Source organism: Maniola hyperantus, chromosome Z, assembly GCF_902806685.2.
Source record: "Maniola hyperantus chromosome Z, iAphHyp1.2, whole genome shotgun sequence".
Taxonomy (NCBI): Eukaryota; Metazoa; Arthropoda; class Insecta; order Lepidoptera; family Nymphalidae; genus Maniola; species Maniola hyperantus.
Genome location: NC_048564.1, coordinates 12,455,454 through 12,480,824, shown reverse-complemented (window position 1 = coordinate 12,480,824; position 25,371 = coordinate 12,455,454). Strand labels below are relative to the sequence as shown.

General features: G+C 37.6%; 1 protein-coding gene across 1 annotated transcript; it reads left to right on the top strand.

Moving 5' to 3' along the window:
• On the top strand, positions 1–22,448 carry ltl (larval translucida). The gene is made up of 8 exons (XM_034983425.2): positions 1–437; positions 14,727–14,895; positions 15,965–16,171; positions 16,915–17,103; positions 18,741–18,968; positions 19,233–19,454; positions 19,580–19,778; positions 20,160–22,448. The coding sequence occupies exons 1-8, from the start codon at positions 112–114 to the stop codon at positions 20,582–20,584; spliced, it is 1,965 nt and encodes a 654-aa protein (XP_034839316.1). The 5' UTR covers positions 1–111; the 3' UTR covers positions 20,585–22,448.
• The last annotated feature ends 2,923 nt before the right edge of the window (positions 22,449–25,371 follow it).

Below are 25,371 nucleotides of genomic sequence, written 5' to 3'. Positions count from 1 at the left end.
ACGGGGTGGTCGAGTGGACGCGACGATAGCGGGCGGTCAGAGCGCGCGTCGCGGCGGCGCGCGCGCACCGGCAGGCCGCAGTAACGCGAACATCCCCGACCGGCACACACGATGATCGCGTTCGCGCTCGTCGCCGTCCTGGTGTGCGCGCTGGCCGGCCGCATAGGCGCCGGGGCCAGCTTCCACTGTGCCATGCGGCGCGAGATATCCCCTTGCACTTGCCGAAGAGACGACGTCGGCACCGGCGCCATCCTCGTCGTCTGCCAGCGCATTAGCACTTACGAGGACATCGCGCGAGCCCTCACCGGCAAGTTCAGCCCCGAGACCAAGATCGGTCTCGACATATCCTACTCTCAGCTCCCGGACTTCAGTGAACACAGCTTCCGAGAACTCGGCCTCTCGATAACGAGACTCAAACTCAACTTCGACAACCTCAGGCAAGTCGTTTTAACAATGCCATCGAATGTGTTTCCTTCTGAGGAAATGTGTAAGTTCTTTGTTAGTGTAAAATGGTCTGACGGAATGAATCGTCATAATAAAACATCAAAACAGTGCGTGAGTTGAAAGAGAAACAACAGGTCTGTGATAAGAGAAGCGACAGCGATGAGAATCGCTTCGTTATCGAGAGCGTGGGCGGCACCCTCTCCAGGGCTGGCTGCGAATCCACTCGGTGCTTCGTGGCCACGGGGAAAACTGAGAATAAACTCGTAACGCCTCTTAGTAACTTTCCCTCCATTTGATAAGTCGTTTATAATCGTAACAACATCGATTAATTTTTAAGTAGGTACGAGTAGTCATGAACAAATGTGAGAAAATAATTAAGAACTTACCTATTATGACTAAAACATGCAAGAAAAAAGTCAGCCAGTTAAAATGATTAATCAAACAGTAAACTCAACTGTACCTAGGTATTTACTCTGATGATTTTTAGAAATTCAGATTTAATTTATCCAAAAAAACAATTAAAATGAGCTTGACCAATCAACCCGACCCTTATTGAGTACCTACATCAATTAAGATTCTAGTACCTAATACTTAGGTATTTCTAAACACAATTCATATTGCTGTAGTCATCAACATAAATGGAAATTTTATTTTCTCTGAAACTCAATCGCTACTGATTAATATGGAATATTGTGAGTCATATGAAAGTACCAGTAGGTAGGTACCCAGTGCACCCGTTCGCGGGTCATGTACGTAATTACATGTTAGATAAAAATCCTCGCTTTTTGTCTTCAATTAATCAGAGAGTGATTGTAAACATCAACTAATTACCTATCCATGAGTTGGCAAATATCGATATAAGAGGAATATTTAATTTTCATAGTTGTCTCTCAGTAGAGTCGGCGTAAATTCCACAAACATTACGGGGATCACTTCTAGGAGACGCAGAGCGATAGGTCGCCGGGTTATCGCAGGTCGGTTCTAAAGCAGTAAAATTGAATGATATCACATTGGTCGTGTCATATTCACTATATTTACCCATTAAATGGTGTACAAACTATAGTGACGTTGTTTGTCGTGTTATTGTTTGACAAATGAACAAATCCAATTAAACAATTGCAAGTAAACATTTCTGTTTGGAATTTTATGTCCGGTTGCGTTTTTCTAGTTCTAATTGTTATGAATGACTTACAAAATACCAGATGCTGCCCACGACTAACATTCGTATGGATGTACCATTGACTTATATTATATTACTTCGTATGGACAGGGCTATATTGAACAAACAAAATGGCACCGACTCAGTGATGCTACACCAATGCAACCTCAGTGACGTCTGGATTTCAAACGGGTCGTTCATTAGTATCTAAGAGGTGGCGCTGATTTTGTCTGATAGTGTATGAGTACCCTTAAGGTACCCAAGTTCATTTTCCACGAGCAGCTCTCTTTACATTATTATCTTGACCTAAAACTTTTGACCTTTACACACATTGAATGTTTTGTGAATATTGCGAAGTACAAAATTTTATTGTTTGGGAGGACGGATCAATCCGTTACTTCGAGTAGCTAATTAATATATTAATTATAACCTAGTAATATTGGAGGTTAACAAATGTCAATATAAATACGTATTAATTATTGCTGCATTCCATACTCTTCCTGTATTAAGCCTGTATTTTAATTAATATAAATATACAAGTACCCACTACCTTTATCATCACACCCGGATGCTTCTGCTCCTCAAACACCGAGCAAACATGTCCTGAACGAGTGTTCGCACTTCAGTGTAAGCAAATTGGAGCTCGAGTTCGATGTTGAGGAATTACAACCTCGAACTGGAATTCCCTCTTATGTCTTCCCCTCATTTAGGACCGAAATTCGCCGACTTGCATCTGTATCGTAAAAGCAGTGGCTAAAAGAAGCAAGTTATTATATAGGTAGGTAAGTAGTAATAATAGTACAGTTATTAGGTAACAGGTACCTAAATATACTTAGTAAAAAAAAAATAAGTGCGGATACCAGCCCAGAGTGAAGAAGAAGAAGAAGAAGATACTTAGTAAAAATTTATAAAATAATTCATAATAATTTTTTATAACAAAATATTTATGACGATTCAAGGACCGTGACATTACAGGGTTTTCTGGGAGAAAAAAACTGTCTATATCAGTAGTATATACATAATTATAGAGACTGATAGAATAGAATAGAATGTTTTTTTATTCAGGTAAACTTTTTACAAGTGTTTATGAATAGTCAGGTAGTTTTAATTTACCACTGGTTCGGAACGCCGTTAGAAATCAGTCTCTATAACTATGTAAGTATGTATTGATATTATAATTATTAGTAACGTCTACCTATATTATAAATATTTTATAAATACTTCAGCTATTCTAAATATTCCAGTGCCATATTTTGGTAATGTGTAAGAAATGTGTATTAAATTAAAACGTCGGCCTTTTTATTTAGGGGTTGTGGTTTGATCTATGGCATGCCCCCCTTACTTTTTGGACAAATTAAATATCACTTGCTTCAACGATGAAAGAAAACATCGTGAGGAAATGTCGGTATATTACCGTTATCTTTCCATCTTGTTCAGTGGGTATAGCAATTCTACATCGAAGAGGTTTCACTTATGCCTTAAACGTCCCATATGTGTCCTGTCATTTTTCTGACAGTGTTTCTAACTATTCCACCCTGATGTTCAGATGGGCCTGCATAATTATGTTTCTTCTGAGAGTGGCGTCAGCCGCCATTTCAAAATAAGTTGGTTAAGTAAAGTAGACAGTTTTCTTATTTCAGATTCCCAGAAAATTTAATTTAATTTGATTAAATAAAAACTTGATGTTGTTTATAAATGTTTTTTATTCGTCAGTCAGTTTGAATGTGTTTATCATTGATTTAGATTTTTAAAAACCACGTTATCAAAATCCTCTCGTTAAAGAGAAAACCTACTTGTAAAATCTCAAGATCCAATTGTTTGAGCTGTATGTTAATATGTCAGTTAGTCAGGTTTTCCTTCTACATTATCATACTTGTAGGTAAACTAACTAAACCAGCCCGGCTTTCCCGAAGTGAATTTTAAAAAATTGTGAGGGATGGAATTTCCAAATCCATCCCTCAAAAATCCTGTAACACATACCTATGTACTTCTTCAATTTTTTCTCAAAAGTATATGCATTGAAATGGACAGATTTTCATACAAACTTTGATCCCGCACTATGTAACTCCCTTGAAGAGGTATTTCTGAAAATCTGAAACATAATTTCTTGATTTCAAACCAAAGTAGAAATTTCCATAAATAAAATAAAATAAATAAAATAAATTTTCTTTATTTCAGAACTTTAAATATTCTTTAAACAGTAGTAATATTTAAAGACTTAAAACTATGTTAGTACGTATAACTTAGATATAGCTTGAAAAATTACGGACTTTCATAAAAACTTTCATTCTCTTTTTACCCCTTACGGCGGCGGTTACGCACTCATCCGATCAGAGTCCAAGAAAATTCGTTCCTTTTGGTTTTGTATGGTAGCTTATGACATAATATGTTGTAGATAATCGCTGGTATTCTCACGGATGACGGATAGAACTCGGGTGACGGAAGTGCAGAGCTAATCGCCGTTAGGGGTGGAATTTCCAAAAATCCTTTCGTATAAAATGAAACAGCTGTCATTTAAAGTTATAAACCAAGTGATTTAGGCTATGCGTTGATAGAGCTGTCAGTCTTTTAATAAGTGTAGGATATTACGTGAAACAAATAAAATATTATTTTAAGACATACATTACACGTGAATATTAAAGTGGGGTATTTATTATAAAGTGGTTCTTTATCGATGCATTTACTAACCAATGTAGCTTCTCATCGCCGTCTAAAGGTCACAATTATCTCTCTTCGGTCATCTCTTAATCTACAAAAACATAAACATAAGTTCTATCGATCTATTTGTATACCTTAGTAGGTATGTTTAAAGCAAGGAAGTATTATGAACTGTAAATGAATGACATAATATTACTAATATAAATTATTTCCAAAATCTGAAACTTGTATCATTAAATTTATTTCGCAATATACAATGTTTGTCTACTTATATTATAATAATTTTAATGCTCGCGACGTCGTCCGACACAAATTTCAAATCCCTTAGGCATTGAATTTTCAAAAATCCTTTCTTAGCAGATGCCTACGTCATACCTAATAGCTATCTGCTTGCCACTGCTTGCCAAACAGCCCGATCCGTCCAGTAGTTCGAGCTATTAGTTGATAGATCAGTCAGTCAGTCAGCTTTTCATTTTATATATAGATTTTATTATAAGTATAGATAAAGTAGATAGTTACATAAAATCACTACTAACTAATGGAATGTACCGTGATTTTTGTAAATACATATCCACCTAAATGTGCGTACTTACAAATTCTCGAGTTCTGCGAGATATTTTGTTTGAGATGTGATTATTAATTAGTAGGTGGGTGGGTACGTAATACATCAAAAAATATTGTAGACCTAGCTAGTAGGTACATATTTTGTGCCCAGGTACCTACTCTATACTAAATCTACACTCAACAATATTTTTTTTGTATTGTAAATCTGGAGTGTCACAGACAGACTACCTACCATAAGAAGTGATTTCTTCAGAACACAGTATTTGCATACCATTTATTTGTTCTTAGCTGTGATAGTCAAGGGTTTATGTCGCCCGCCTCCTAATCGGAGGTTAATGGTTCGATCTCGGGTACGCACCTCTAACTTTTCGGAGTTTTAAGTAATTAAATATTACTCGTTTAACGGTGAAGGAAAACATCGTGAGAAAATCCCGTGTGAGAAATAATTTTTTGCCGTCTACTGTCCGAAGTTGTCACCGAAGAGGCCGCGTCTCGAAACGATTTTATGGACTCCTAGCGACCCGCCCCGCCTTCACACGGGTGCAATAATTACTAATGTGCTATCAGTGTAGTAAGACAGCATTTTTGATGAAAGCTCTCAGTTGGCTTGATTTCTTCCGATATCTTGAATAATTATCGTCATCTTTAAACAAACTTATACAAAACAATATTGAACTATACATATAAATTGATATTGATAAAAACTGCATTTAAACCCTTTGCATAGTTTAATAGATCAAAGCGCACAGAGAAACAGACGGCGGGAAGCGACTTTTTATACTAGGTATATGTATAGACGACGCGCTAAGGCGCTTAAAATTTTGTTATAATCGTTATAATCGTTCACACGAACAAATTTGTCCATCGTATTTAAGACTTTTGCGTGTATACGCAGTCTGTTATGTGCTTGTGACGAAGCTGCGGTCGAATAGGAATGGTCGTCGTGGGAACGGCTGTCTCGTACGGCAAAACCGTAATTAATAATTAATTATAAATAACGTATAAGTTAAAAAATCGAATTAAATAGCCGCCGTGTGGACGTAGCCACGCTTCACTGATCTTTTTTATATTAACCTAACGGGTTTTCTGTAAAGATACGGTGTAAGTACTCTACGAAATTTAAAACACTGTTTATCGATATATTATGTAGTACACACTCCAGTTATTTTCCCCGGCACAAATAGATAGGGAAAAAAGAAATAATTAAATATATCACTACAAAAAAAATGTGCTGTGATTTATACCTTTACTAATCGATTTAGTTAGGCTTCGCGTGGGTAAGTCGGATATAACTTTTTTAATTTTTTTATTCAGATGCAAGTTAGCCCTTGACTGCAATCTCACCTGGTGGTAAGTGATTATGCAGTCTAAGATGGAAGCTAACCTGGAAGGGCTATGGCAGTTTTTTTTACTTTGTGTGGTAGGCTTAAAACTGCATTTAAATCTACCAAGAAGTCTAGATGTTATAAGCTAGATATACTTTGCAGACAAAATATGCAATGTAACTATAAAAAGAATTTTTTTTCTCGCAACCAAAAGCGTTTGTTTATCTTTTAAGCTTAAGCAAACTAAGAAAAAGATAGTTATATCATTTCAAGTTCTCACTCGCAATTTTAATTTTTTGTGTCAACTATCATGTCAAAAGTACGATTTTAGTCCTGAATCCACAGCTCTGTCGATGAATCGTACTTTTGACATGACAGTTAACATATAGAGCTAAAATGGCACGTGAGGTCTTATTTTGTACAGACTTACGATGAGCCAAGCATGTACTGAAACTGGCATCATCCCTATAGCAGCAATAGGTATCTATAGGTTATGTAATTATAACTTTTGAAACCCGCAAATGATAACAATATGAGTGCTAAAAATATCTTCACACTTTGATAACAATACAAAAATAGGTTTAACTTCATATATTAAATTTACATTAACCATTATCCATTTTGAGAGTAAATTGATAAAGAATTATGGGTCTAGAATAAATCTACATTCAATGCACTTCTATTAAAAGTAAAAGTAAATGCTTCTGAAGTAACCGTGCGTGATCTCTGATAGGTTTACTTCAAAGAAAATGTCTTAAAAACATTTTCTTTAATTTGAAAATCGCCGATTATTTTTCAGTATACAATGAACCAAAAGCTTAATTTGCTGTAATCCGCTGAAACAGGTTGAATCTGTATGATGCAACATGCAGCATACGAAATGCACAGCCCGCCCTCCCACTGCTTACCATGCAGGAAAAGCAAGCAAAGTACTTTGCAATTGTGCATTGTAAGGTCTACATCTCCTGAGGATGCTCCGGTGTCGGGGCGAAACGAGTGTTTTTGGGATTTATGTGGTGCTGCGTGGTGGTGGGGCGTATTGCTCTTGCCGAGTGGATGCTTTTCCTGCATGGCTAGCAGTGGGAGGGCGGGCGTTGCATTTCGCATGCTGCATGTTGCATCATACAGATTCGACCTGTTTCAGCGGATTACAGCAAATTAGGCTTTTGGTTCATTGTATATCATGGACTTCCGCAAAGTAACGCCTGCTTCTATACAATATTTTTCAGTAATTTGGTTGAAATCCATGCTTATCTTCTGTTGCAAGATGCCACTCTTTTCCCGAAACATACAATTTCTTCTACTGGATTTTTAAAAAATCTAAATCCACGCGGACGAAGTAGTGGCACTGGTCTCATTTATCAAGAAAAAAACTATATTATCAGTACCCTTATTATAAATGCGAAAGTCTGTTTGTGTGTTGGTTTGTTGGTTTATTGGTGTGTTGGTTTGTCTTTCAATCACGTCGCAACGGTGCAACGGATTGACGTGATTTTTTGCATGGGTAAGATAAGGACCTTGAGAGTTACATAGGCTACTTTTTATCCCGAGAAATCAAAGAGTTCCCACGGGATTTTTAAAAACCTAATGCCACGCTGACGAAGTCGCGGGCATCAGGTAGTAATGCATTTAGAACTCACCATATTTGCTCTATGCGTCAACTGTCATGTCAAAAGTATGGTTCATCCTTAAGTTAAGGACTGAAATCGTACTTCTGACATGACAGTTGACACATAGAGAAAATATGGCGACTGAGTTCTCAAACTGTATGCACTATAAACAAATATTTTTTCGCTGCTTGCCATTGACAATGTATCAATGTAGGTCTCAGTAGTCAGTACAACCAACTACCAAGTCGGGCAGACCCGAGCCTAGCGCTGAGTTTAATTGGTCCCGTTTTGTAATTTAATTACCCTTTGGCCTAAGCCAGCGACAATTATGAATCGTTCTCGACCACGGCAATACATGTGCCACGGAGTGTAGGTACCTACTCATTTCCTCGATACAAATATTTGAAATTAAATGTATATTACGTAATAGGTCGAGATGGCAATCGGGATACGAGGCGGGGGCACGCCCGCGCTATCCCGCACCGGGTTAGCACGGGGGCTGTGCGGGTGTGCGAGGCCTCCTCACCTCGATTGCTATCTCGACCCGTTGCGCACCACATTTATTTCACGGAGGACAACTTACGTGCCACTTGTTATATTATATCAGAACTCTACCACTGCACCGTTCTAAATGCAGACATTCTACTGAAAATTTAATTTACTTACTTATTTTTCAATGAAAATTTTACAACTCGTATTCTTCATCTTCTTTATTGTATACTGTTCAATCCCTCCATTCCTCTTTATCTTAAAGAAATCTTTGAGTACCGATGTGATACACACTCTTTTTCTCTTCGTTCTCAAAATAATCTACGCCTGAAAGTTCCTACACACTCCTCTTCTTATTATGCTAAATCATTTACTGCTACCGCTATACTGCTATGGAACTCTCTCGCCTTGCATATCAAACAGTCTCAAACACTATCAATTTTTAAAACAAAATTGAAGCTATTTTATTTGTCCTCCATTTGATGTGTTTATTTATTTATTTTTACTTTTTATTCCACTTATCTGTCGTCTATTCCTCTCTTATTTACTGTTGTATTTTTATTTATATATATATATATATATATATATATATATATACATACCAATATTATGTGTATTTACTTTATTTAATCAGTACACCCGTTCCGCTTTCTTTAATTTTTATAATATCCTCTACCCTAAGGTTGCCTGGAACAGATCGCTATTTTAGTGATAAGGCCGCCTATTGTACATGCTATCTTTGTTATATGTCTATTGTTTTTGTTTTGGTGTACCTACAATAAAGCATATTTTACTTACTTTTACTTTACAATAAAACTTAAAGCTAGCCTTATCTAATTACTATACAAATAATGCCCGCGTGGTATGGTGCCAAGAATACTGGATGCATTTCCGCGCTGGATAGCCCGACTGATCCGTTGCGCTAAAAATGAGCCAGCCTTTCCGTCACTAGTTACATTAATCGCTTGATTAATCGTGATGTAATGTCTCGTAAAAGTTTTTTTTTTTTCACTAAGACTCCATGGCCCCAGGGTCTCCACGGCAAATAGGTAACTCTCGATAAGAGAGGCATGACACTTGGACCGCTTGCCGTTTTCATCTGTTTCTGCTGCGGCTCCTGGTCTTGATGCTGTTTCCCTGATATGACACGGGGCCAATGTGTCAACACAAGTTGCGTCCCACATTAGTGCACGTCCCCGTTCTCAGGAAACCAGCGTCAATCCATCAGGTCTCTTGCTATTTAATTACTTAGTTTTTGTATCGCAAGATTGAAGCCAACCATGCGCTTGATGACAATCATCTTTATCTAAATACTAGCTGATGCCTGCGACTTCGTCCGCGTGGAATTAGGTTTTTCAAATATCCCGTGGGAACTCTTTGATTTTCCGGGATAAAAAGCCAATGTCACTCTCCAGGTCTTTATCTATACCCACACAAAAATCACGTGAATCCGTTGCACCGTTGCGACGTGATTGAAGGACAAACCAACAAATCAACAAACCAACAAACAAACACACTTTCGCATTTATAATAAGGGTACTGATAAAATAGTTTTTTTTAATAAATGAGACCAGTGCCACTACTTCGTCCGCGTGGATTTAGATTTTTTAAAAATCCATACTGACTGACTGACTGATCTATCAACGCACAGCTCAAATTACTGGACGGATCGGGCTGAAATTTGGCATGCAGATAGCTATTATGATGCAGGCATCCGCTAAGAAAGGATTTTTGAAAATTCAACCCCTAATGGAGTGAAATAGGTGTTTGAAATTTGTATAGTCCACGCGGACGAAGTCACGAGCATAAGCTAGTACCTAATAAAGAGCAAAAATTAGGTCTAGGTTGGAGCTCACTTGCCTAGAAAATGCCTATCCACATTTGCTTTGAAGGTATTTAGATTATAGATACAAAACATGGACTACGAGAATATCTAAATTTACAATGAGTTCCTTCGGGGAGAAATTCGGGTTACCTCTCACTCATTTTTAACACGTTCATTACCAAGTTAAGAACAAAAGTTTTCCTGAGTGGTCGGTCTATTTCATGTTTTTAAACTTCATCATCTTCGTTTCCTGCTTGTTTTATAGTTTATATGAAATTAAAAAAAACGCGATCGTTTCGCTTGCTCTGCCTTCAATTTGATTATCGTTAGAGTATTTATTCTAGAAAACTTTGGTAAAAGAATTTTTACGTATCCGTTTACATATACTATAGTGTCAGCTTACTGATTTCCAGCCTGCTTTCAATGTACATTACGCGGCAGAAAATAATGAACTAATAATAATAACCTTTAGAATGAGATTTCGGCTTTATAGAGCGTTGTCACTGTCACTCATACCTATGTGATGTTTTGTCGGTCTCAACGACAGAGACAATTGTTCTACAAAACCGCAATCTCTTTCTATTTATTTTTTGCCGCGTACCTACTATAAATAAAAAAAATCGTTTCAAAACCATATCTCATCCAAATTTCATCCAAATCCGTCCAGCCATTTTTGCGTGATTGAGTAACAAACATCCAAACATCTACACTTTCACATTTTATAATATTATTTGGAATTAGGAATAGGATTAGGGTATGTTTATGAAACCGAAAAAAGGCCGGAGTTTTTCCAGTATCTTTAAACCAATGCTAAGAGACGTGGTCGTCTCAATCATAGACAAATTGAAACTGCAAGTAGCATCCTGACGAAACTTCATCTAAATAGTACCTATTTAAATCAAGATTTAAATTAAATCTAAGTGAATTCACTTTGCGGCCAACTAACTGCAGCTAAAAATTGGATTTCCCAGTAATATTTATGTTTTTATTTTTATCATTTATCACTGGTCACTGGTAGAGATCTCTCAGAGATAAGTACTTCCCTGTCCACTGTTACTCTCTTTTTCTCTTTGTTGTAAATGTTTTTGGTACAAATTAAATTAAATTAAAAATATGACTACCCTACTACTACATCCGCTATATTGAATTTAAAAAAATATAGCCTGTCTCAGGATGCTGCTAGGGATTCGAACAATACCCCATATCATCCCCATATAGTCCGTACAAAATGACTTCTTACGCGCAATTTTGACTCTATGGTTCAACTGTTTTAACTCTATGGTTCATTTGTTCAGAAGTTTCTCCTTCAAAATAAGGACCAAAATCGTACTTTTGACTTGACATTTGACACCTAAAGTTAAAATGGTGCGTGAGAACTCTTTTTAGGGTTCCGTACCTCAAAAGGAAAAAAGAACCCTTATAGGATCACTTTGTTTTCTGTCTGTCATGTCTGTCAAGAAACCTACAGGGTTCTTCCCGTTAACCTAGAATCATGAAAATTGGCAGGTAGGCAGGTCTTATAGTGGACATAAGGAGAAAAAACTGAAAACCGTGCATTTGTGGTTACATCACAAAAAAATGTGTTCACAAATAATTCGTTTTTCAACTTTTAAAGTAAGATTACTAGGTACTACTACTACTAGATACCAAGTGGGCTATTATAATTATGAAAGGGCTTTACTTGTACATTCTAAAACCGATTTTTATTTATTTTTATGCAGTACAGTTTTTGATTTATCGTGCAAAATGTCGAAAAAATACTACTGTAGTACGGAACTCTCGGTGCGCGAGTCTGACTCGCAGTTGACCAGTTTTTTTTACGCATTATAAGTACATTGAAATCTGTCAAGGCATTTAGAATTTATGGTGGAATAAAGCAACTCACACAGACAGGTAGGTACGTAACCTACATGAGCGCTGAAAACATTAGGTACACTTCTTTTTTGGGCAGTAGTGTAGTAAGGGTATAAGATTTTGCTGAGGGTTGAACTTGATGATGATGATTCTACTTTTACTTCCTTCATGTATCGCTTATCACTCAACCTCATCTTATAAGCTTTTCCATCTTTCTATATCGAGCTGAAATATGGACCTTAAAGTCTGCTGACCGGAAAAAAACTGGCCAAGTGCGAGTCAGGCTCGCGCAATGAGGGTTCCGTACTACAGTCGTATTTTTTCGACATTTTGCAGGATAATTCAAAAACTATGATAGATAAAAATAAATAAAAATCTGTTGTAGAATACACAGGTAAAGACCTTTCATATGATACCCCACTTGATATAGTTATCTTACTTAGAAAATTGAAAATACTAATTATTAGTTCATGAACACAATTTAATTTTTTTGTATAATGTAACCACAAATTCATGATTTTCAGATTTTTCCCCAAATGTCAGCTATAAGATCTACCTACCTGCCAAATTTCATGATTCTAGGTCAACGGGAAGTACCCTGTAGGTTTCTTGACAAACAGACAGACAGACAGACAACAAAGTGATTCTATAAGGGTTTCGTTTTTCCTTATGAGGTACGGAACCCTAAAAATAAATGCCGTCAAGATGTTTATCACCTGGATTGAGCACAAAAGCAACGTCTCCGTTTTAAAAACGCTAGGCGTAAAAACTCGGCTATCTACCATTTGTTTGCGAAAACACTCGCGATCTCTTGGTCACATAGGCAGAGAAGATGCAACAAGCCTAGATAAGTTCATCTAACAGGTAAGATCGAAGGAAAGAGGCCACGCGGACGTTACCCGAGACTAGGGTTGCCAGGTCGCCAAACCTAATAGCCGGACAGACCAGCCAGTTTGGCCGGACATTTGGCTAGAAAGGCCGGACACCCTACATTATTGAGGATTTTGTGTCTTGGTATTAATAGTTACGACAAAAAAATTGTATGTAAAATCAAGCTTTTTTTATTATTGTCATAAATATTGTTGTCGGACGGCCGAGCGCAGGCGAGTCGACTGTCGGTCGCCTGCGGGAGCGACCGACAGTCGACTCGCCTGCGCTCGGCCACGCTCTTTTGCGAAATGTAAAATCCTAACAAAAGCCGGACAAGCCGGACACTGTTTATTTTGGCCGGACACGCAATCAAAAAGCCTACCTATGTCCGGCTTTACCCGGACGCCTGGCAACCCTACCCGAGACGTTATACGGACGTAAAGGAAGCACTTGCCTCTGGCATCTACCGTGCAAAACTGTGCAAATCACATTTATCCGAAAGAAGCCACGATCCTCGGTAGTGATGAAGTGATGCAAGGAGGAGGAGGGTCGCTTATCATCATCGGGCTCTTTACATTTTGTGAAATATATTATTTATATTTTACTAGTTTATGCTCGCGACTTCGTCCGCGTGAAGTACACAAATTTCAACCCCCTATTTCACCCCCTTAGGGATTGAATTTTCAAAAATCCTTTCTTAGCGGATGCCTACGTCATAATAGCTATCTGCATGCCAAATTTCGGCCCGATCCGTCCAGTAGTTTGAGCTGTGCGTTGATAGATCAGTCAGTCAGTCAGTCAGTCAGTCACCTTTTCCTTCTATATATTTACGTACGTTTTGACGTTTGATAAAAAGATACTGATTTGACTAGTTGTCAATAGCAATTTGCAAAATTGATGCAACGTCAGAAACTTAGAAGTGCGTGCGCGCCGCGCCGTTCATGCGACCATTTGGCGCCGCCCCTGCAACGATAACCCCGGCACGTTGACCCCGCGTTTGTGTTTACTAAGGCATTATAATGTGCACAATAATACAAGTCGCCTTGCACTTGCACCTGCTTGCGTGATTTTTTCCGTGTTTCCAACACTCCAGCACTTAAAGGCGTTCGTGGCAACTAGGAGCACGAAACTTGGTCTACGGAATGGAACTTGTTTAGGCTATACTGTTTAGCTGAGTGAGGTGTGAGCCTGGTGATTAAGACGTTGGTATTCTATTTGTGAGGTTAGGGGGTTGATCTTGGGCACATACTTCTAACTTTTCGGAGTTATGTGCGTTTTAAGCATTTAAATATCATTTACTACAACGCTGAAGGAAAATATCGTGAGGAAACCTGCATGCCTGAGAGTTCTCCATAATGTTCTCAAAGATGTATAAGTAAAGGCTGCCATACCGCACGTGGCCAGCGTAATAGATTGGCATGGCAAAAATGTGATGAAATTTTATTTTGTTCATTAGCATAGTTTATTTTAACTGTCACATAAAAGGGACAGATGAAAGACGAATACATGCGACTGAAATGCGAATGCTGAGATGGATGTGTGGTGTGACAAGGATGGATAAGATGAGAAATGAATATATAGGGGGAAGTTTGAAAGTAGCGCCCGTGTTAGAAAAGGTGAGGGGTAATAGGCTATAGTATGGGCATGTAATGCGGAGGGAAGAAAGCCATGTCACTAGAAGAATGTTAAATGTGCGTGTGGAAGGAAAAAAGAGGAGTGGACGACCAAAGAAAAGGTGGATAGATTGCGTGAAAGAGGCTATACGTGTAAAAGGAGTAGATAATGCGTTGATGGATGACAGAAGTGAGTGGAAGAAAAAGACATGTTGTGCCGACCCCACGTAGCGTGGGATAAGGTACGGAAGAAGAAGAAGCATAGTTTATTTTAAAACGATAAGCCAAATGATAAAGATCCTTGTCCTTTTACAGTGAACTAAAGGAGAGCGTTTTCACGAAGCTGGACTTACTCGACTACTTCAGTTTGGCTGACAACTCATTCACGGAAATGCCAAGGCACGTACTTCGCCATATGCCGCACGTCAAGACCCTCGACTTCTGCAGGAACAAGATCACTAAATTGACGGAGGAAGACTTTAAAGTACGGGGTTTTTATCCTCTAGGCCAGGGGAAAATGTAACCGAAAATCGCACGCGCAATTTTTATTATTATTATTTTATTCATTATAGGTATACGCTTGACCACAATCACACCTGATGGGAAGTGATGATGTGGCCTAAGATGGGACGCGTTTACCTAGAAGATGCCTGTTCACTCTTGTTTTAAGATAAGATTGTTTAGAAGATAAAGATAAAGATAGATAGTGGTTGATAGATGAGATATTTCCGCTAAAATATCTCATCATCATCCTCAACAAATAGACGTCCACAGCTGGACATAGGTCTCTTGTAGGGACTTCCACACGCCACGGTCTTGCGCCGCCTGGATCCAGCGGCTCCCTGCGACTCGTCTGATGTCGTCCGTCCACCTAGTGGGGGTCTTCCAACGCTGCGTCTTCCGGTGCACCTTGGGACCCCAACGTCTAACGTGTACAAACTATGTGCCCTGCCCATTGCCACTTCAGCTTCGCAACCCGTTGAGCTATGTATGTTGAGCTAAAATATCTATTGTGTGGGAATGGAAGAGCGCTATAATGTCGAAGAAAATTTCAGCGTGCGAATTCTGCTAAATTTATCCCTGAACTTACCGACTAAAAGTCTTTACCAAAGCATTGTACCAAACCACGACTACATGATTGAACTCTGTACACGAAAATCACACGCACTTCTTCAAAAATTCTATACTAAACTAATTATTCGCCAGTGAGACAGGAGTGAAGAAGGCGGATAGGGAGGCGTAAGGGGTGCAATGGATTGACGTGATTTTTGCATGGATATAGTTAAAGACTGGAGAGTAACACACACTACTTTTATCCCGGAAAATCAAAGAGTTTCCACGGGCTTTTAGACACCTACATCTACGCGAACAAAGTCACGGGCATCAGCTAGTAATACATATTTTTAAAAAAGTACTATACGTACTAGGTAAGTACATACATAGTTTAATCTAGCACCAATTTCACCCAAATCTTACACCATTGCATTACGGAAAATCACATTGAATTTCTAGTCGCAAAATTGTATCCAACTTGACACTGTATCTTCTTATAGGATATTCAAGAGCTGGAACACCTAGTTGTTGCTGACAACCAAATATCCAAGATCGAGAAGCACGCAGTACCGAAGGGTTTAAAGCATGTTCACTTGGGAATTAATAAATTGAGCTCTTTAAATGGAGCTCTTCGCGATCTTGATGATTTGGAATGGATTTTCATTAATGCAAATAACTTAAAATCCATTGACAATGAATTGCCTGTGGTAAGTACATAAATTATAAACAACAGATGTTGTAATGTTTTTTATAGAATACTGTTAGCTATAAGATATAGAGAAACCCAGTATCACTTTTTTATATTTCACCGGACACAAAAGTGGGTAGTTAGACCTGATGAAAATCCCAAATTGATTTGGACTTTATTCAAAAGCACTTCGTTGCGTGACGCACTCGGCAAATATAGTTTATACCTATAATATGAGTTTTTAACTGTTATAAGCAACATAGATATCCTACGATAAGCAAGTTCTAGTCGGCACTTGCATCAGGGTTTGCAACCAAGTAAAATAAAATACTACAATTCATACAACGCATGTCGGGCATAAGCTAGTACCTATACTAAATAGATAAACGCCTGAATATTTACACGCATATTGTAGTAACAAATTTCGATACCTTTATTAGTTTTTAATCAAAACTACTTTAACTCTAGAGCCAAGAGAAAGAGCCTCAATAGCTCAACGGGTAAAGGAGTGGACTGAAAACCAAAAGGTCGACGGTTTAAACCCCGCCCGTTGCACTATTGTCGTACCTACTCCTAGCACAAGCTTGACGCTTAGTTGGAGAGGAAACGGGAATATTAGTCTCTTAACTAATATTCTTTAAAAAAAAAACAAACACCGAGGTGTACGCCGTAAATATTCGTTCTTTGGAATTACGGAACACTAAACATATAGGTAACTTAAAATCAAAATAACAATTATGATGTATCTATTTAAAATTCCAGAAAGCCAAAAGGATTACGCTGATACATGCAGCTCATAACGAGTTGCAAAGTTTGCCCAAAGATTTGCAGCAAATGCCGTCTTTGGAAGCTATGTTTTTCTATGACAATCATATCAAATCTCTGGATGGAGCGTTGCAAAAATCGAAGAGGCTTACGAGGATAGGCCTGTCATTTAATAAAATTGAAAGTGTAAGTTGTTCTATTTACTTTTGGGGATGTCTGGGTTAGTTGCAGCGCATATCAATCGATTGGATTGGAAGGGCTTTGAAGATTTTGGCCTACCTAGTTGTCAGCCATTTTTATTTTTTTCAAAAAGAGCGGCCACGCATAAAACCTATATATAATATACCAATAGCTGGCCTTAAGGGGACTCAGTTCAGTGCTTTCTTCATACAAACGTAGGAGGGAAATTACAACAATATTCGATATTGTACGCACAAAACTAAGAATTGTATCGATTTATCTCGTCATTATCTAGGTTTATTGATATATAAAACATTGAAAAAAATATTGATTTAAAAGTTACGAGGCTCAAAAGATTCCTATTTTAACACTAAATTAATGACAACTTTGGATGTAAATAAATAAGGTTAGGGATATGAAAATTCTAAAACAATTTATCATTAGACGTAGTTTATTTATTCATTACTTGAAATAACTTTACTTTGCAAACATAAATTCAGCAGTTTTTTCTCAAAAATACTCTTCTTAAACCCTTTTCGCGCGTTTGATTTCGGTGAAAATCATCGTGCCTCTCAACTTTCTCATACAATGTCAAGTTTTTTTTTTTTTTTTTTTTTTTTTTATTAACTATCAAATATTGAACATTTTACAAATACTTTTAACACAACAAAAAAACCACTAAGGTTTAGTATGTTGCTTATCATTCCGTCCATTAATCGATTTTGGGTATAGTGCTTCCATAAATAATATATACATTATGTATAGAAGCACTAGCACTAGGGAGCGTTACATGATAATAATTTGTTATATTTAATTTTTCAAAAATGGGAATTCAAAAGTGAAAAGCAAACATGTTACCCACGTGCGCTGCCAATTTCGGTCGAGCGTCCTGCGTCACCTTAATACAAATAAGAATTGTGTGAGACAAAATCTTCCAAAGTAGCACATTTCCGAGCATTGATGTTGGAATCCCCCTCTACTATTATTCTAGGTTTCCGAGATATAAACTGTCAAAACTGTAGGTACTGGTGGCGTAGGCTAGCCACCAGTACAACAGGCAAGCTAAGCTAAGTATGTCAATCGGCTCTTCTCTGAACGCACGTTAGCAATTAGCAAATAAGAAACTGTAGGTACATATAAATAGGTAGTATAAAAATTAATAAAGTAAGAAAATATGTATATTTATATTATATAAGATAATGTAATATTATACATAAGAAAAAAAAATAGCATGTAACATAATTATTATAATAATGAATGACAAGCTGAAAAAAAAAAACGTAGCTGTTCATTCTCGTCCAACAGAGCAAGGCAAAAAAAAAAAAAAGAAAGCAAGCCATGTCAGCTATAAAAGGTCTCCGATCATCATGTCGGAGGACAAAAAAGCGGACATACAAAAAAAAAAAAACGCACGTTACCAATGTTTGGCTCTTCTCAATTCCAACACGACTATAATGGACAGTTTCATATTGCTGACAAGGTTTTTTAAGTGTACACTAACATGAATTTGTTAGGTGTTCTTTTAGGTACACGTAACATATGTTTTATTCTGTTGCATTTTCTTGAGGGACGTGATCCCAGAATTGGCCACGAGCGCTGAGTTTTAAAAACCTGGTTGTAAGATTGTTTATCTATTTTTACAGTTAGCTGAAGATGAGTTTGCTGAAACAGAAATATTATCTGAATTGGATATGGCATACAACCAACTTAGGACCCTAAATGGCTCCCTAAGAAGTCTGAAATCTCTGCGCTATTTAAATTTAACTCACAATTCCCTCACTGAATTCTCTTTACAAGAAATCAAAGGACTTAAGCGCTTGTCTGTAATCGATCTCTCTTACAACAAAATAAGCAGCGTGACTGGAAATATGGTAATTTATTTTTTATATTATTCACGCAGCTCAGCTTATCCAGTTGTTGGTAAGGGTTTGTATAACTCCGCATCTATGTCTGTGCTATATTATATTATCATAAATAAATTCGTGTACCTGATTCTTAAGGTATTTTCACTCTGATAAATCATTCAGTTAGTAAGAAAAAAGTCAAGTTAGGAACTTTAAAATAAAGAAAAGAAAATTCGTTATTTCTGCAGACTACTTCCTATCTACTATTTATTTACATATTACATGTTACAGAATCTTGTGGATGTTGAAACACGAGTATTGGAGTTGCGTTTAGATCATAATCATATTCTTAACCTGGGCGGAGCTCTGATGGGTCTTCGTGGTCTCTTGACACTGAATTTGAGCAATAACCAGATACAAAAAATATCACCCGATGATCTTATAGGCCTAGAAGATTTGAGACTCCTGGATGTATCTCACAACCATATCACAACCTTGGAGGAAACTTCGAAGGTTTGTTGTACCTAGTAGCGATGATGTGGACGCATTTTGGCTTGCGAGCATTTGCGAATTACAAATTAATGTTTGCGTGTAAACACATTGTTTTGTTATTGCAACATGTATTAAATTTCTTCCAGACGTTTTTACCATCGCTTGAAGAATTGATCGCTCACCATAATAACATTACGATATTGGACAAAGATTTTCATGGCCTGCCTTCGCTCTGCAAAGCCGATTTGTCCTACAATAAGATTCAATCAGTGAATTTTGAAGTTGTTTCGAAATCAAGATGCACGATCAATGGAGTGCCCAGTATATTGAAGATTTATCTTCAAGGTTGGTTCCATCCTCTCAGTGCCACATTTATTTGCGATTAATGTTTGTATACCTATGTACAAATTAAATTATAATGCACTTTTTAGTGATTTAATGTAATAATGTTTTGTATTTGTCTGTTGTTGAATTGCGAATGTACATTGAATTGTTTTATTTTTAATCTGCTATGGCGAAATTATACTATATTTGCATATTTTTATGTCATTCTAAGCATAATTTATAATCTAACAATGACCTTTAAAATGCACCTTATTTGTAGTTACATTCAACTTATTGGCTACAGATAATATTCTTTGAGAGAACTAATAGAGATTGTGACGATTTAATTGCTTCTGTTCTACTATGTAGTTGTTTATTACTTAGGTACTAAATTTGTTTCAGATAATCCCGTGTTATGCGACGAGCGAATGTACGAGTTAATGACGATACTAGGAGGCTTGAACGCGCGAGTCAGCGGTGTATCAACGTGTGTTGCTACACAAACTTCGGCGCCTGTTCTGATGAGAGCGCTCAATGATATCGTCCCTGATACTCCCGTAATCGTCGTTACCCAGCTAGGCCCAGGAGTCCAAGTCGTGGAAGGTCGGGAAGTAATACCATCTCAGCTTGCATATCAACGAGTCGGCGCGCTGCTCGGGCATGTCATATCCGACCGCGACGGCGGTCTGATGCTGGTGGACCCTCCAGTAACGCTTCCTCCAGAAAACACTAATGTAGTCGTCAAATGGCCGGATGAAAGGAGAGAAAAATCTCACCCCCTCGCGGATCACCTGCGTCTACGTGATTTAAACTCCTCGCCGCAATGAAAGTGTCCTGTGCCGGCTCCGCACGCCGACATCTAAGAACTGAGTGCTTCGCCTTAGTAAATAATATGCTGCCTCTGACGTAAACTGGGGCAAAGTGTCTTCTGATATGTTTGGATGCATGGTTTGTATGCAACTTTTAGCATTCGCGATGTATATAGGAGTCATAATTCGAGGCATCCTTAAAATTTGGAATCTTTAAATACGACGAGCGATGCACATACCTAAGATTATACCTAAGCATAGAATATAGAAACTGAACGTGTAGATAAATGATTTATAGCCGTTGTTTGTTTGTGTGATTGTTTCCGATGTAGGTATTTGTAGCCAATTAATTCGATTACTTATGACGTGTATTAAGGCTGTTTTACGCTGGAGCAACAACATGCGACAATCAGACATAATATAAAATTTGCAGAATGCGGCAGTTTATAATATTATGCCGAGAAAACATCGTGCTGTAGAATTGGAAAATTATGGTACGACAGCTGTTTACCGACGATTTTTGCTGCATTCTAAATTACTGTGCCATACGGCCATGTAGCCTCCAGTATGCTGCAATGTCGCAATTTGCTTGCTTTGGCGTTAATGGAGTTTTAGAATAATTATTATTATAAAGAAAACATTAGTGTCTTAACGTTTATTTCGTGTAGAAAAGCGTCGCACTCTTTAACTATTTTAACAGCATCACAAAATACTGTATAAATCATGAAAGTTGTACCTAAAATAATTTATGTCATGTATAATATTATTAATTATTATTATAGAATAAAGATGATAGTGTAATTTATATTGGCAATTAACAATACGTAGGGGAAAAAATAAAATATAATCATCATGGAATAGAACCACATCTATAAATTAATATTAAGGTGTTTGTTGTGAGTTGAAGATTGTATCCAAGCAGAATCGCTTTGATTTTATAAGAACTAAGATACTTACATATTAAATTAGACAGTACAGTTTAGTTTGCCAGTTGCAAGACAGACATTTTGTAGACATGTGACGCAGGTCAATCTTAAAAACTATTATAGCTTTTATTAAGCATCTCCTCAAAATGCGTAGTCTCTCAAGTACTAAGTATAGGACTGAAAGAAATATTTTGTTAAGACGTCATTAGGTTACCTACCTAGGATGAAACCTATCATTTTTGGGTTGTTTATAATTTTGTCGACCCGTATACCCCACCTTATTTACCCGTAGCTACACTGCGTTAGCGTTGGAATGGAATTAAAAAATCGATGCATCGACATGAGTATGTCGATGCTGGAAAAAATAAAAATGGCAGACATAAGGTAAGCCAGTTTAAAATATTTGTTTAAGATTTGAACTAACAAATTCTGAACTGTTTCTGAATTTTTGTAAATTCCAAAATCTAAAAATTTACTATTTATATCCATGACTTGTTCTTCGGATAAAAATGCAGCGAACGAGGAAGGATCTAGAACATTCTCCATTTTATAATTACCTATTGTTTTTCAACAAAGCGCTATGTAACTATTTTGTATTTATTTTATCGATACGATATATCGAAATATTTTTAGATTTCCTACTCTAACGCAGTGGGTGTACGGGTAAATACTAATTTTCCTTGAACCCACTGGTGGGTTTCCACGCACCAGTGGGTTCAAGGTATTTCAAGTTCAATGCCGGTGGGTGCACGGGTCGTTTACCACCTAAACACGCCTTTTATCTATTTCTTCTAATTACATGTATACCCTACATAGGCAACAGTTTGTCTTTTACCTGTAATCGAAACTCGAATAGAAAAGCCAATATATTATTAATTGTTTGTAGCTATAATTGCCACTATATGGAGATAAAATAACGATTGTAGTTGTTGTTTGGATTAAATAACACAAAAAGAGACGTCGTTGTCATTATAAATTTTTCTCACCTCAGCTTTAAGGAATACAGTAGGTACCCAGCAGGAAATATTGTAAATATTTACATCGATCTTTAGAAAGAGATAGCGGTTTCATAGAGCGTTGTTTCTGTCGTTGAGACCGACAAAACGCTCTACATAGCCTCATTCTAAAAGTCGATGTACAATATTTCTGTAGGTGCTTATTACTGTAGGTGCTTAGTACCTATAACACGCTACAGGTGGAGATGACAATCGGGGTGGGGACGCCCGCCCCACACACCCGCACAGCCCCCGTGCTAACCCGGTGCGGGACAGCGTGGGTGAGTGCGGGTGTGCGGGGCGTCCCCCCGCCTCATACCATACTTATTGCCATCTTGACATGTCGCTTACTATACCTACGAGCATTGAGAGTCGTAACGTAATAGATACCTACGTCTAATAATACGACGTAATAGACATAATAGATACGTAATAGAAACGTCTCTCAATGCTCGTTACAAATACCTATCGACAAAAACTACTGAATAATACCATCTCTATGATAATACCTGATAATACCTATATCGACGCTGGAAATGATCTTGTCGTATCTCGAAAAATGGTAAAATTACTTTTTTTTTTATATTTGGAATCAGAAAAAAATACCGCGTTGAATGGTCTGACTTTTGAATTCCTAAGACCTTTTAAGATACGACGTTAATTTTTTCTGCACATTTAAAAAAAAAACATACCTCAAAATGTTGTAAATACTAAAAAATCAACTATTGTTTATTTTTTTAAATTCAAATACAAGCCCTTGACTGCAATCTCACTTGGTGGTAAGTGATGATGCAGTCGAAGATGGAAGCGGGCTAACCTGGAAGGAGTATGGCAGTTTTTATTTAGCCCAAGCCCCTTTTCGTTTCTACACGGCATCGTACCGGAACGGTAAATCGCTTGGCAGCACGCGTTGCCGGTAGGGTGGTAACTAGCCACGGCCGAAGCCTTCCACCAGACCAGAAATTTAGAAATTATAAATTCCAAACCATTGCTAGGAATCACACCCGGGACCTCCAACTAATAAGACCACAGCGACTGCGCCAGTCAGACTGAATTACCACAGGTCGTCAAAATATTATAATACCTATACTACAGATACCTAATAAAATCTTGGTATACCAGATATCGGCATACGGTTTAGTTAAGTCAGTTCCTGTGGTAGCTCTCTGCGCGGTGCTGCAGGGTGAGAGTGACTCTTTTATTTTCCGGGATAAAAAGTAGCTGACCTTCCTCGGCATGTACAGCACGCGGCCGAAAGTGATGAACATTCTTTAGAATGACATTTCTTCTTTGTAGAGCGTTGTCTCTGTCACTTATACTCATATGACGTTTTGTCGGCCTCAACGACGGTGCTCTACAAATTTGCTATCTCCTTCTAAAGATTGATGTTCATCACTTTTGGCCGCGTACTGTAAGCTAACTTTGTACTATTTCATCAAAATCAGTTCAGACAGACAGACAGACACACTTTTGTATTTATAATATTATGATGGTTTATATTTATTACGGATCCAATGTAGGACCTACTTTACCTATCATAAAAATTATAGTAGTCCACCAAATTGAGTTAACATGGTTACTCTAACTAAGAAAACACAGGAAAGGGACGCACTGAATACCCGTTTTTCTCTTTCGGCTCGCGTTACTGGCCTTAGTAGGCAAGGGCGGATCCAAGGGGGGGGTCACGGGGGTCATGACCCCCCCCTGGGCTGCGTCCAGGACCTAGGTGGACCACTAATTAAAATTGTTAAACATAATGATTTTTTATTTTTATATACCTAGATTTTATGTAAGTTCCTTCAATACTTAATCAATTTAATATAATATTTTGTATGATGGCAAAAACATTATGTTCTTGCGAACAAACGCATCCAAAATTTGAATTTTACCGCGCCACCGCTACCTTTCATCGAGATGTCACATTTCGTGTGTCGTTCTTCAATGATTGAAGAACATCACACGGCACTTGCCCAGGGCCCACGATCGATTGGGGCCCAGTAGTCCCTGCCAGATCACCAAACTATAACAGACCAACCGATATTTTAATACCCAAAAACATATTTATTTCGATAAAATCAACGGTCAAAAAAGCCATCTCAAACAAAGGACCGTAGAGATTGTTAAATGGTCTTATATCCGATCTTTATTGCCTTTACGCAAATGATAGAATATTTCATTCTTTTTCACACTTTTTAAAAAATTCCTGACAGTAAAAACCTCTAAAAGTAAAAAATAATATGTATTATATACCTATAATGTATTGGTCGGATTGGTCCTTTACGTTTATTTTTTATAGTAAAGTTTTTATTATCCAAGCGCTCGTTGCATCTGGGGACCCCTAAAGATAATAGAACTATTCTTTGTACAACAGATGACTTTATAGTTTTTAGTACAAAATTTTTGGCATTTATCTATATCGTAATACAATATTTCTGACATTTATCTTTTCTTTTTTGTAAATAATGTCATAAATTTTGCGCTCGCTTCGCTCGCACGTACGGTTCACTACGATTAAAAATCCCTTCCGAGATGCAAGCTATCACTGAGTAGTACCTACCTACCTACATTTGGCCGTGAAAAAGTACCTAACAAGATGATAGACAGACAGAAAATTTCGCGCTCGCTTCGCTCGCGCTTTTGCTCTGTATTAGTTGTTGCCCGCCCGCAACCTTGTCCGCATTGATTTAGGTTTTCAAAAAACCGTAGGAACTCTTTGATTTTCCGCATAAAAAGTGTATGCAGGTTTCCGGGACGAAAGCTTTTTTTGTGTAGTACCTGGTCAAAAAGATAGACCGTCAAATGGTAACAGATAAGTAGATAGACACGCTTTCTCATTTATAATATTAGTAGCTACCTTATGATTTTTTCGTAAATATATGAAAAA

Coding starts and splice junctions, on each gene's coding strand:
- ltl (XM_034983425.2), top strand. CDS start 112: ATGATCGCGTTCGCGCTCGTCGCCGTCCTGGTGTGCGCGCTGGCCGGC. Junction 438..14,726: donor CTCAACTTCGACAACCTCAG/GCAAGTCGTTTT, acceptor GTCCTTTTACAG/TGAACTAAAGGAGAGCGTTT. Junction 19,779..20,159: donor ATTGAAGATTTATCTTCAAG/GTTGGTTCCATC, acceptor AATTTGTTTCAG/ATAATCCCGTGTTATGCGAC.